Source organism: Cebus imitator, unplaced genomic scaffold (assembly GCF_001604975.1).
Source record: "Cebus imitator isolate Cc_AM_T3 unplaced genomic scaffold, Cebus_imitator-1.0 Scaffold20, whole genome shotgun sequence".
Lineage (NCBI taxonomy): Eukaryota > Metazoa > Chordata > Mammalia > Primates > Cebidae > Cebus > Cebus imitator.
Genome location: NW_016107335.1, coordinates 4,567,472 through 4,580,422, shown reverse-complemented (window position 1 = coordinate 4,580,422; position 12,951 = coordinate 4,567,472). Strand labels below are relative to the sequence as shown.

The following is a 12,951-nucleotide window of genomic DNA, read 5'->3' as shown; positions in this document are numbered from 1 at the left end:
TTTTTTTTTTTTTTTTAGTAGAGACGGAGTTTTACCATGTTGCCCAGGCTGCTTGCGAATTCCTGAGCTCAGGCTATGCCTGCCTCGGTCTCCCAAAATGCTGGGATTATAGTCATGAGCCACTGTGCCCAGCTGAAAGCCAGTCTTTAAGTTGAAAATATTACTGACTATTAAGCAAAATTTTTATTTATTTATTTATTGAGACAGAGTTTCACTCTTGTTACCCAGGCTGGAGTGCAATGGCGCGATCTCAGCTCACCGCAACCTTCCCGTCCTGGGCAAGCACTTCTCCTGCCTCATCCTCCTGAGTAGCTGGGACTACAGGCTGCGCCACCATGCCCAGCTAATTTTTGTATTTTTAGTAGAGACAGGGTTTCACCATGTTGACCAGGATGGTCTCGGTCTCTTGGCCTCGTGATCCACCCGCCTCGGCCTCCCAAAGTGCTGGGATTATAGGCGTGAGCCACCGCGCCCGGCCGCAAAATTTTTAAAGAAAATCCATAGTGGACATTTTTCTAATGGAGTTTCAGAATATCAAAAACAATGAGGGAATCTCCCTTCCCCTCTAGCTGTTTCCTGCTCACATTGTTGGCCGCACCAATGCCAAGGCACACAGTCTCCTGAAAATACTGCGTCCACCAACATCTTCTTGCCCTTACATTCCTCCCTAGCTTGAATGTTTTTCTCTCTCCTTTATCTTGGCTAGCAGGTGCTTTCCTTCAGGAAGTCCTCCTGGAATCCCTCCCACTTTCTTATTTCCTGGTCTGCTTCCGTATTAGCAGGACAAGCCCTATTCCTCTCAGCGTCGCCTCTGCTGCATTCTGGTCATTCATTCGTTCTGCGTTGGCTCCTCTGCTCTGTGATCTCTTATAAGGGCTTTCTCTTCGTCAGGGTTTAGCGTGGTTTGTGGAAAGCGGCAGTCACTTGTGCCTGTCCCTATCTCAGATGATTTGGGGAATGATTCAAACTGTAAACCAACAAATTAGATATCAGTTGAATGTGCAAATGAGCCGTCTAGGTCCAGAGAGGCCAGCGGTGAGTTTCTGAAGGAGACTGAACTAATTATGATGGAGTCATGTCCTGGCTTGAGTGCAGCAGTTTTAATAATAGCGTGTTGCATCATGCCTCCACCAAATACTTTCTCTATATAGAAGTCTTAAATGTTTTAAAAATATCTTTAAAAAACCAAATAAAATCATAATTTAAAAAATAAAGTACCTGTATGAAAAGAAACATTTTCAGAAAGTGAATAAATTACCTTCTCATCTTTTATTTCCAAAGTTTGTTTAAATGGCAGTCTTATATTATTTTCCTTATGAGACACATGGATACCTTATGTGTCGTTGTATGGCTAGAATCATTCTTGAATAGTGAAGTTTAATTTGATAAAAATGTAAATTTTAACATGATTATGTATTTTCTGACCATGTCCTTAAGAATGTCCTAGAAAATTTTAGACTTCTTAATTGCAAGATCAGAGTGTAACTTTATGGAAATGCATCATGTTAAAGCTGTGTACCTTTCCTGGGGCTGCTTCAGCCACACCGAAAATGCTCCTAGAGTGAAGAAAGAACTTGGTTTGGTTTAATGTGCTATGTTCAGCACCCAGGATAGCTCCGTATACAGTCACATCTCACAAAAAGGCCACCTCGAGTCATTCCGTAAGTTTCAAAACACTGCTATACACAGTAACCCTATTTGATATTCAAGAGATCAATCAATGCACAAAGGAATACATGACTTTTCTAACAACTTCAGTAATTTGTCAACATCCAGACCCAAAAGGAAGAAACCAAAAGTGATGTAATAAAACCTATGGAATGTACAAGGGTCCTGGAAGGATCTTTGAAGATTTCATTTAGAGGTTATTTACTCCTGTTTGTTTATGTAATCCTAACAAAATTTATTTCTGTCTTTCTAACCCACCACAGAGTTTAAAATGGAAAATTAAAAGGGCAAATGCTATTGTTGAGGTCAGGAACAATATCAGTTCAAGAAGTGTAACACCCAGAAATTGAAACGAGAAACAGACACACCCAGCAGACATTGACATGCAAAAACACACAGATCTGGAGCCACTGCATGTGGAATGCACACAGACCTATGCACCTCAATTAGCACCGAGATCACCCCACATAGCAGCACAACAGGAAACTCTTGAAATGAGACCTGGAAGTCTTCGAAAAAAATATGCAATGTTCTTTAGCAACTTCCATTTAAGAGGGCAGGGAAGTAAACAAGCATCCTAGGTAGATGATGTCCATCATATATGGTCAGGTTCATATACAGAGGAGTTTCTTATTAGTACCACGGAAGTGAGGGTGGTGGAACGGACTGTCCCTAGGCTTGCAGGTCAGACATGCTGACAGCCCTTCGTCTTTTCAAAGTTGATAAGTGGTTTTTTGTGCCTCTAATGGTGAGAGCCTCTTCTGAGGAGGAGCAAAAACTCTAGAGCTTTGACCACTGGAAATATAGGAAAAAGAGCTGTCAGATTTCTAACGTCTCATCCACTGGTGCCATTAACTAAACAGCTCCTCTTGGGATGAACACTGGCTGAGTGGATTCACAGGCTTATCCAAAGGGCTTACTCCTAAGCCTTGTAACCAGGATGAGGTAAGGCTGAATCAGGTAGTTTGTGTACAGATAATTTGGGTGTGATCCTGTCTGAACAAGAACTAACCCACAACCCAGAGACAACCAGGGACAAGTGAAGCTTATGGAGTATGAAGACCTAAGGAATATTTTCTGTGCCTTTGAATTCCCAGCAGCCAAAATGCTGCCTATAATTAGTGGCATTTAATGAATGCTTCATGAATGATCAATTACATAATATGATTGAGATCCGTTCTGGATATCCATACTTTCCTCTCTTGACGATTCCCTCCGTATCATTCATAAATCAATGTTGAAAGAATTATTTACCTCCATACTAAGAAATATTATCATTTTCCTGCTGCAGGTGTGGGTGAGGAGGCACGATGCCATTCTCCTGAGTCAGGATCTCCTTAGCATAGATTTTGACAGTTTCATTAAAAACGGAAAGTGAGACTGACCTTTGCTCCTCGTTCACTTATGGACATCATATGTGTTCCCATCTGTACTATTTCTGAGTGGCAATCAGAATGTTTATGGTCATCTCATTTTACTAATTATTAAAGAAGCTTAACTCTTTGCTTTTTTTTTTTTTCTAGCGGAAGATAATAGTCTGTCTCAAAAGAAGAAAGTCACTGTGGAAGATCTCTTCAGTGAAGATTTAAAAATTCATGACCCCGAGGCTAAGTGGATAAGCGGTGAGTCCAGGTTCTTCGTGCACAAAAGGCATCGCTTCCCCGTGCCCTACCCCTGCTTTCAATAGGTTGGCTCTAGTAGTTTGCCTCTCAGATTTTCCCCTTTGTCCACAGCAGGGGATCTCCAGAGCTTTTTCTGTGATCACCTTCAGATTATCATTCTATGAAAATGCGCATCTGGTAAAATCAGGCTCCCGTAATGGTGTTGCCTCCAGAGCATCCGCATAGCCTTCACTTAATGAGAAAAGGGTCTGCTGAAGATGTGTCCTCTGGGTGCCCCCTCCCAGAGACATCCTTCCTCTGGGGAGCTGTGGGGTGTTGCTTAGCAACAGAACAGTGCAGGGCACGGTGAGCTTTCCTTCCTTCTCCACGATCTCTGTTCCATTTTGTTCTCTTGCTCTCTTTCCGTCAGGCAGAGCACTGAACGTAACTCATGGGGTTCTTGTAAAACAGTTGCCAAATGAACCACGAAGCGCCATACACAGAGGCAGATTCATTTATTTTCCCTGTTGAACTTTAATTTGATTAAATCTACTTGTATGGGGGATTTTTTTTTTTTTAAATAACAACAAAATACAGCTGGGGGCAGAAGGCATATGTTCATAAGGACTTTGTTGGTTCATAACATAATCTGTTCTTCTAATTGGGTCTGAAATAAGTCAAGTGCATCCATGGAAGGAAAGATGTGACTGACTGCGCACCTGTCCCTCCACAGCCAGCTTGTCAGGACCTCCTCTGTAATCTCCATTGCTGTGGCTTACATGTAGTCTTTGCTTCAGTGGAATGCACTTGAAGGTTTATCCGCAGGTCAGAGGCTTTATGAAAATCTAGTTTAGATCCTTGCTTTTATGATAAATGAGGTCCAGAGAGGTCTAGTGACTTTTCTGAGGTCACAGAGCTGATGAGTACAAGCTTTGGCTAGCAGCCCGCCACCTGACTTCCAATTTAGTGCTCTTCCTGCTGTCCTGTTTTGCTGAGTCATAGAGTGTCATTGTATTTTTTGCTGTCACACTGCTTCTGAAATGCTTTTCATGCTTCACAAACTCTCAGAAATCAATTAACAATGACCCTTGGCTGTGAGTCTCCTGCTTAGGGTAATTGCTTCTCTTTTGTCCTCTACTGTGTCCTCAGTATTCATTTCTGATCCTTAGATTAGCTTATTTAAACACAAAAAAAGTAGACGGATCTCAGAGGGAATGTATTTTAGAAAAATTGAGAGAAACGAGAGCAGTGTATCATGAATACCACAGGCATACAGAAATTTAAAAAAAAAAAAAAAACAGCACAGAGGTCTTTTTGTTTGGTGGGGGAATTGCCTTTGCCTTTTGTTTTCGGCTGACTTGGTGTCTGCTGTATGTTCATGTTTACCCGTTACGTCAGCAAATGCGAGCACTCGTGGCATGCTGCAGGTAGACCATGGGAGGAAAACATGACTACCCTCCTTGAGGGGTCCAAAGTTGTGTTAGAGACAGATCTATGAACAGCCAGTGGGAATCCTAACACGTGAGATGCAGAGAGGAGGATGTGACGTTCTCATTCCTACTGAAGGAGGTTCCAGAGACAACGCTCACACTCTGTCTCAAAGCGATGGTGAGGAGCTTGTTGGAGAAGGCTGAGAACAGACGCCTGGAAGAATGCTAAGTCTGGAACGTTAGTCTTGTTGAATCTTGGTTAGAGGTGTGATATGGTGCCAGAATTGCTAGCCGTTGCATACCAGTAATAACTAAAATAAGCAGCCCAGGATAACTAAGATCTGTGTGTAAACAAATGCTTATCTTGACTTCTGTAAACCACTGAAGTAACAAACAGAATGACAAAAGTCCCCTGGCCCTTGGAATGTCCGGAGACCCCCACCCTCGTCTCCGCCCAGGATGTGAATCACAGAATCCCCTGGCCCTTGGAATGTCTGAAACCTTTTCATCCCCATCCCCGCTCCTCACCCCCACTCCCAAGGTGGTTTTTCGGGTATAAAAAGTCTTGGCACCCTCCTTTCGAAGCCACAGGTTGGAGAGACGTGAGTCCTCTGTGGTCACCAGCATAATAAATGACCCTGCAATCTGGCATACTTTTGTCTTGGTGCTAACTTTCTACGCTTGATCCAGTACAACAGAGGAACTAAAAGCAAGCTGAGAGGCAATGCACAGCAGTTAAACAAAACAAAACACTTAGGCTTGCAGTATTAAAAAAAAAAAAAAAAAAAACTGAGTGAGGTCAGGCACAGTGGCCCACACCTGTATTCCAGCACTTTGGGAAGCTGAGGCAGGCAGATCGCTTCAGTCCAGGAGTTTGAGGCCAGCCTAGGAAACATGTTGAAACTTCATCTCTATAAAAGCTTAGCCAGGCCTGGTGGTGTGCTCCTGTGGTCTCAGCTACTTGGGAGGCTAAGGTGAGAGGGCGGCTTGAGCCTGGGAGGTCCAGGCTGCAGTGAACTGTGATCTTGCTACTGCACTATGGCTTGCTGACAGAGCAAGACTCCGGCAAAAAAAAAAAAAAAAAAAAAAAAAAAAAAAAAAAAAAAAAAAGGAAAAAAAGAACTCTTCAGTATTTGTCAAAAACCAATTACAAAGGCTCAGTTCATCATTGCAGTTACTTCATTCACTTTATTATGTCTTTAGGAAGCAGGTTCATCCACGGAGCCGTTTCCTAGCGGTATGCATGGGAATCACAGCACCCACCACCACCATCTCCCACCAGCACCAGCACCAGCACCAGAGGCTCCTCTTTGTGCTTCTTCTGTTTCTCCTTCTTCTCATGGAGAGGCAGAATCCAGGGAGGAATCAAGAGGCCAGAAACAAGGGGCACCAGACCTGAGCTCTAGGGTTCAGAGCAGGTTGGAGAAGGGCCTGAGAAGACTCCATGAGATGCTGAAATAAGGTGTATACATACCTATAAGGTATGTACTTTTATTAGAAAGCCCAAGGTATCAGACTTGGCCAAATGCAGCATTCCATGTGCCAAAGGAAAAAAAAAAAATGAAAAGGTATATGCAAAGATGTGGAGACACCAGAGCACAGATGTTTCTGGAGGAAGCTGTGCCAGCTCATGGTAGAAGGAGTTTGATTTTATGAGCAAATGAATGTTGCCTGCACAGAGATGCGCTGGCTTTCTGGCCGCAGGAGACCAGCTGGACTTTTTTTATATCCACAAAGTTTGGAGTTAGTACATGCAATTTAGAAGCGGTGTGTGCCCAGCAGAAAACGCTCAGCCTGCCTGTCTCGGCAGGTTAGGTCTGTTCATAAAGACCACCTGTGGTTCTAAATGGACCTGCCTTTGGAGTTGAGGAGTTTTCTTGGGATGATTCGCCCTCTGTAAATGTACACACTGAAGGAGAAGTTTTGCCGTGAAGTAACCAGGTGGCCAGGTCCCCAAAGACCAGGTCCTATTTGGAGTGTTTTGGAACCTGATAATTCCACTCACACATGACTCTCAGCTTCCCCTTACCTTGTTTTTTAACTTAAGCCTCTTTCTAATCATTCTCTTTCCTTCTGCTCCCTAAAGAGGTAATGGCTTAAAGTGAATGAAGTAACTTTGCAATGATGAACTGAGTCTTTATAATTGGTTTTTGACAAATGCTGCAGTTCACCCATTTTTTAATACCACAAGTCTAAGTGTTAAGATCTGGGAAAAGATGACTGTAAGTCCATATAGGATTATCTCATGTTGTAGAGCTGGGATGAGCCTTAGAAATTATTAGAACATTCATTCATTCAGTAAGAGTTTTTTGAGTGTCCACAGTGTAGCAGGCAAATTGCTGGGCCCAAAAAGGGTGAGCGATTCATCCACGGAACTGTTTCTTAGTGATGGACATAGGAATTATTATCCACCACCACCATCCATCACCACTGCCACGGTCACAGGCTCCCTCCTCCTCCTTCTCCTCTTCTTCACAGCACATCATCATCATAACATCATCATCAAGATCATATCATCATCTTTGTCACCATCATTATCTTCTGGGTGTTTACTATGTCTTAAGCTCTAGGCTAAATACTTTGTATATACATTAAGACATTTAATTCTCACAACTACAATTATTCCCATTTTACAGATGAAGAAACTGAGTCTCAGGGCACTGAAATAACTGGATCAATATCACAAAGTTAGTAAGTAGCAAAATTCTGATTTGAACATAGTTTTATAAACTATGCTGTACTGAATAAAATTCAGGTGTCCTGTCTCCTGCCAATTTCTTTTGCAACCCTAGTAGTTGCATTGTGTATTTTAAACAAAATAATAGCTTGTGAATAGTTCAGAATTATGGCTCTCCTTTGAAGTCTATTCTAGCTTTCTTATTCCTGTAGTGCCCATGTCGAAGTAACAAAATACCCAAGTGATTAAAAAAAAAAAAGAGATTAATTCTCTACAGAGGAAGAGACTTCTTTTTTGTTTTCTGGTTTGGTTTTTTTTAGTACACATTAGCCACTGAAGTTAACAAATGTACCTTGGATTTAATATTGGAGTTAATAGTCTGGAACTAGTACACTTTTATTTATCAGGAGTAAGTGGGCTGGAATTGAATTTCGCTTCCCGCATTTTTATACTATATGCTTAATTTTTAAAATCTACCTTGTCTGAAAATGACCAGTACAACAGCCTTCACATTCTCTAATATCCTGAGGCCCTTGCAGACTTCCCTGCATGTTTGTTACAGCCACTAGGGCAAGCCAAATGAGGTGCAACGTCATAAAAAGGCCCACGCTGGGCTCCCTGTCAAAGAGGAAAGGGGTCACAGCATTGCGTCTCCGAGTATTGCTCCAGTGAGTAAATTCACATACCTGTTATAACAACTGCACTGCACTACCCAACCTTTTGGAGCCCCTTTTGCTGTTCTGCAGCTGCACGCTGTGGGCTGTAATGAGGTATTTTGGTCACTCTTTGTTTACATGGACGAATCATCCTGGGCCCTCCTGGTCCATTCACCCTTTCCCATTCCTAGATGGTAACACTTGCAAATCTCGCCTTCTCTGCTCCACCCTGCCAAGCCTGCCTCCACCCTGCCCTGCCATCCCCCCTTTCAGCTGAAACTGCCAGAAGAGAGCTTAGGAATACTCTCTGTCACGCTGATTGGCATCAAGTGGCGTCGGCACTGACACATGCTTTGTGTGCACCACCCCCACTCGGTCCCTGCCCCGCCCCAACAGGTGACCTGTCTGCCATCTGCACTCAATCTAAAGGACCCACAGTAGCACTCGATTCACTTACCTGAGGAATCATTACAGCAGCTCCCTCCTTTTCCCCTAAATTTCTCTTGTATATTGGCTGATTCCCAGCATAGACCAAATGTGCTCCTTTGTCTCACCTTACACAGACACCTCATCTCCAGTCCTCATGCCCTGCAAGGCTCGGCCTGGCTTCCCTGTTCCCCTTTGCAGCTCGAAGCAGCCTTGTATGTATAACACCTCCAGTTACTCTTTCCTCATTCTCCCTAAACCTGCTCCTGTTAGGCCACCATCCCCAGTACTCCCCACAACTCCTCTTGTCAAGGTCAGAGATGACCTCCACATTGCTAAATGCTATGGACGTTTCTCAGACCCTGTCTTATTTTACCTGTCAGCAGCATTGGACACAATGCATTCATCCTCTGCCCTGGGTACACTTATTTTCTTTCTGGTCACCTCATGGGCGTCTCCTTTGCAGGAGCCGTGGCCAGTTCTCCCTCTTCTCCCCGACTTTTAATGTTGCTGCAAGCCTCAGTACTTGCTCCTCTCTCTTTCGTGTCTGCACACGTGTCCCCCTCAGTGTCTCCCTCCAGTCTTATGTGTAAATATCCTCCATTTCCTGGTGATTCCTAAACATATGTCATCAGACTAACCTCTCAAATCTCTCAGATGTCAGAGACATTGCAATTTTAACCTTAATATCTTCAAATTCCAGTCCTTGATTTCCCCCCAAAACCAAAAACACAAAAGAAAAAAATCTATCCTATCCACAACCTTTCTGATGTCAGTTGATGGAAAAATTTGTTCTTCCAGCAGAACAAGCTAAGAACCTTCAAGTCACCTTTTATTCTACTTTTTCTCTAATATCCTATATCTGATCCATCAGAAATCCTGCCAGCTCTGCCTTCAGAACACACGTGCCCAGCCCAGCCTCCACGTGATGTCTGGGTGCATGAATACCACGGCAGACTGGGCATCAGTCCACTCCAAGGCTTGGAGGGCTGGACACAAGCCCAGCAGCAGCAAGACAGGACAAGGCTCTGCTCCCGCCCCTCGGGGAGTAGCTCGGGTGCAAGGAGAAGGGGCTGCTTGAGTGGCTGGGATGGAATTTTAATGTTTCTGACTTTAAAAGTCTGAATTCCTCAAGTTTCCCACTTATCCTCACTTTGCACTCCCGAAGGGGAAATAATTCACCCCATGAGGTTAGGTATTATCTATGTAATGATGATGAGTTTCAATTTTCTAGCTCAAATACTCTTCTGAGCTATATACTTGGGGAGAGAGCAAGAGAGAGAGAGAGAGAGAGCGTGCGTCTGTGTGCATGTCACTGGCCAGTTTCCACATCCACTGGAGTGTCTTACATTCACCCCAAGTCCTCACTCATGCCCAGCACTACTGTATCACCCTCCCCCAGCCTCTTCATACCCCCTGCTACCCCCTGTGCCCACTGAGCACAGCCCTGGCCTCCGCACCCTCCATGTCTTGGACTTTCCATGATCTGTTTACATTTCCTGACTCATCACTGACCGTCTCTGCAGTTTTCTCTTAAACTTTGCCTGCATGAACTTTGAATTGCGTCAAAAGTCCACTGTCTTTTCCCCGAGTGGCTCTTCCGAAGGATGCTCCTTCTGCCTGGCACACTCCCCTCCTCTCCTGTCCACTCGTCATCACATCCAGTCAGCACCCTGCATGTCGTCTTGTTCCTCTAAATTGCCCCCTAATTCTTGCTCTGTGGCACATTGACTCTTCTTGTTTTGGATTCTCCTGTCTCTTGCACTGACCCTTTTGTTACATACATTAGGTATAATTACTTATGAATGTAAACTCCACAAGGGTGGGACTCGCATCTGTCTGTTGACTGCTGTATCCCCAGCACCAGCGAAGTCCCCCGTTTGTGGCCATCCACGAAGGCCTCTTGGGCATTTTCTCATTCGATACTTAAACAGTCTAATTTTAAAGATAAGGAAACTTTCGGGCATGTGATTTCACATAGAATGGTTGGAAATCTTTTCTGATCATGTGATTTGGGGGCAGCGACCTGAAGGTGAGAACCACGCAGTTGAGCTCTTTGGGGAAAAGCATTCCAGGCATGGTAGAACAGCAGACACAGAGGCCGTGGTAGAGGAGCCTGCCTGGCATATTGAGAGAGAAGAGTGACAGAGAAGATCAAAGTGGAAGCTGGGGCCAGGATCTGCACGCTCTGAGGCGATGAGGGGAGGCAAAGGCGGAATGGGGGAGAATTTAGAGAAGCTGAGAAGTTGTGTTTAACGTTAGCACTGAAGGTTTTAGAAAAACAATGACATGGTGCAAGCTTAGAGTGATACATTATATCAACTTCTTTTATTGTAATATATACTACACATTTATTGTATGTATGTATTATAGTCAATTAGAAATCAGAGATTAACACCATTTTAAAAGATAATATAAATTACCTGTAACCCCTCCAACTGAAAACGGCCACTATTAAATTTTCATAGCTATATTTTCACATAATAGCATATATGGAACAATACTAAATGTTTTAAGTAGGAACATGTTTATAACCTGTACATATATTCTCATGGCCATGAACATGTTATAAACATGTTATAAAATGTAGTGTAACCTATACATATACATTGTCATTATCATTTTAACACCTTAATAGTATTGCATGCTGTTAATGTGCCTGAATCTGAGCCATCTCCTGGTGCTGAAAGTCTAGGCTGTGGCGGGAAAGGAAGTGGCAGGTGTAAGGAGCCATGGTGAGTGATGAATCAGCAGGAGTGGTAGTGCACACACGCGGAGCCCTGGGGAAGACCGCACTGTCATGCTGACTTGAAGGTCTCAAGCCTGGGCAGCTAGAGTAGTGATTCTGATTCCTTGACAGGGAGTCAGTTTCTGTAACTGGATGAAGGTTCAAAGTAGAAGTCTATGAGCAATAACTCAGTGGAAATGTTCTTGAGGTATTGAGAACTGGGGATGAAGCCAGGTGAGAGATTGGAGCGACCTGGAGAACCGTGGAAAGTATGGGTCGTGGAGGTGATGCTCAGAGCCTCTCAGAGGGAAGAGGGAAAGAGGGACCCAGAGGCGTCTGGAGAGGCATGGTCAGGGAGGCAGGAGAACCTCTGCCATGCCCCATCAGAGGCGCGGCAGGAGAAAATGCTCTAGACAGGTTAGTGTACTGTTGATTTTGTGTTGGCAGAGGTAAATGAGAAATCACCCCACAGCAGCCACACACCTCCTCCTGGCTCATAGCCCCAGGGACAGGTTTTGTAGTTCTTTTCGTTATAAGGCACAATACAATTTTTTAAAGAGTTTATTTGAGCAAACAGTGATTCATGAATTGGACAGCACCAAACCAGAAGTGGCTCTGGGATTCCACCAAGGAACCAAGGGGGAAGGCTTTTACAGAACAAACACAGAGGAAAAGCAAAGCAACGATTTGGTTGGTTACAGTTATGCAGTTGCCTTATTTGGCCACTCCTGTTGTAAAGTTCTTAGTTACGTAAGTTAGTTGGGAGCTTCTGACTGGTTAGTCTTTAAGTGTCACTTTTCTTTCATACAGGCATTTATGAGTAAAAGCTCAGGTCAAGTTTTTTTGTTGTTGCTTTATATTTGTTTGTTTTTGGGATGGAGCTTTGCTCTTGTTGCCCAGGCTAGGGTGTAGTGGCATGATCTGCAGCCTCCGCCTCCCGAGTTCAAGTGATTCTCCTGCCTCAGCCTCCTGAGTAGCTGGGATTACAGGCGCGTACCATCACACCTGGCTGATTTTTGTATTTTTAGTAGAGATGGGGTTTCACCATGTTGGCCAGGCTGGTCTCGAACTCCTGACCTTGCAATCCTGCCTTGGCTTCCCAAAGTGCTGGGACTACAGGCATGAGCCACCGCGCCCAGCCCAGGTTAAGTTTTATTTATGTTTGCAAATCACATAAGGTCAAGGTCACTTACACGGCGAGCTGGCTTTGTCTCCTTGAGGATTCTTCAGGCCTTTTAACTTACTTTTAACATCCCTAACCATGCTAATTTATATGGCAAGCACCCTTGTATTGACATAGTTTCAGACTATAGTAGTGGAAAGGTTAATTCCAGAAGAAGAGTAAAAGATGCTTACATGTAGACAGCTTTCCACCCTCTCCTCATTGCATTAGTGACCAACAGAAAGTGTCTCCTCTGTCTTAATAGAATTAGTCACTCTGCTCAGGTAGCTGATGCCACTGCACCTGGAGAGCCACCTAGCTCAGCAAACATATTTGCTCTTACAGATCTGCCTTTTCTGAAGGCAGCCTGGGCTAAACCTTGGAAATGGTTTGATAAGCCCCATGCCCTGAGCAAACTGAAGCTGCCTGCATCCTTCAAGGGGTCCCCTCTTCTCCCGTCTCCCCCCAGTATCTCTAGGATGTAGGCAGGCCTGCCGCTGATTGACGAAAGCTGCTCACTGGACCTGATGAGATTGTCTGCTAGCTCCAGGCAGAGCTTGGCCTCACAGCCCATCTGGCTCCTCCCTCCTCCCTCCTCCCTCC

At 44.2% G+C, this 12,951-nt stretch overlaps 1 protein-coding gene across 5 annotated transcripts in view; it reads left to right on the top strand.

The window, feature by feature from the left end:
• Positions 1-12,951, top strand: part of DPP6 (dipeptidyl peptidase like 6) — a 1,123,726-nt gene that overhangs the window by 711,098 nt on the left and 399,677 nt on the right. For all 5 annotated transcript variants that reach the window (XM_017519776.2, XM_017519786.2, XM_017519769.2 and 2 more), the window contains one exon: positions 3,192-3,290. In XM_017519776.2, the coding sequence (XP_017375265.1) occupies positions 3,192-3,290 (99 nt within the window). The remainder of the gene's footprint in view (positions 1-3,191; positions 3,291-12,951) is intronic.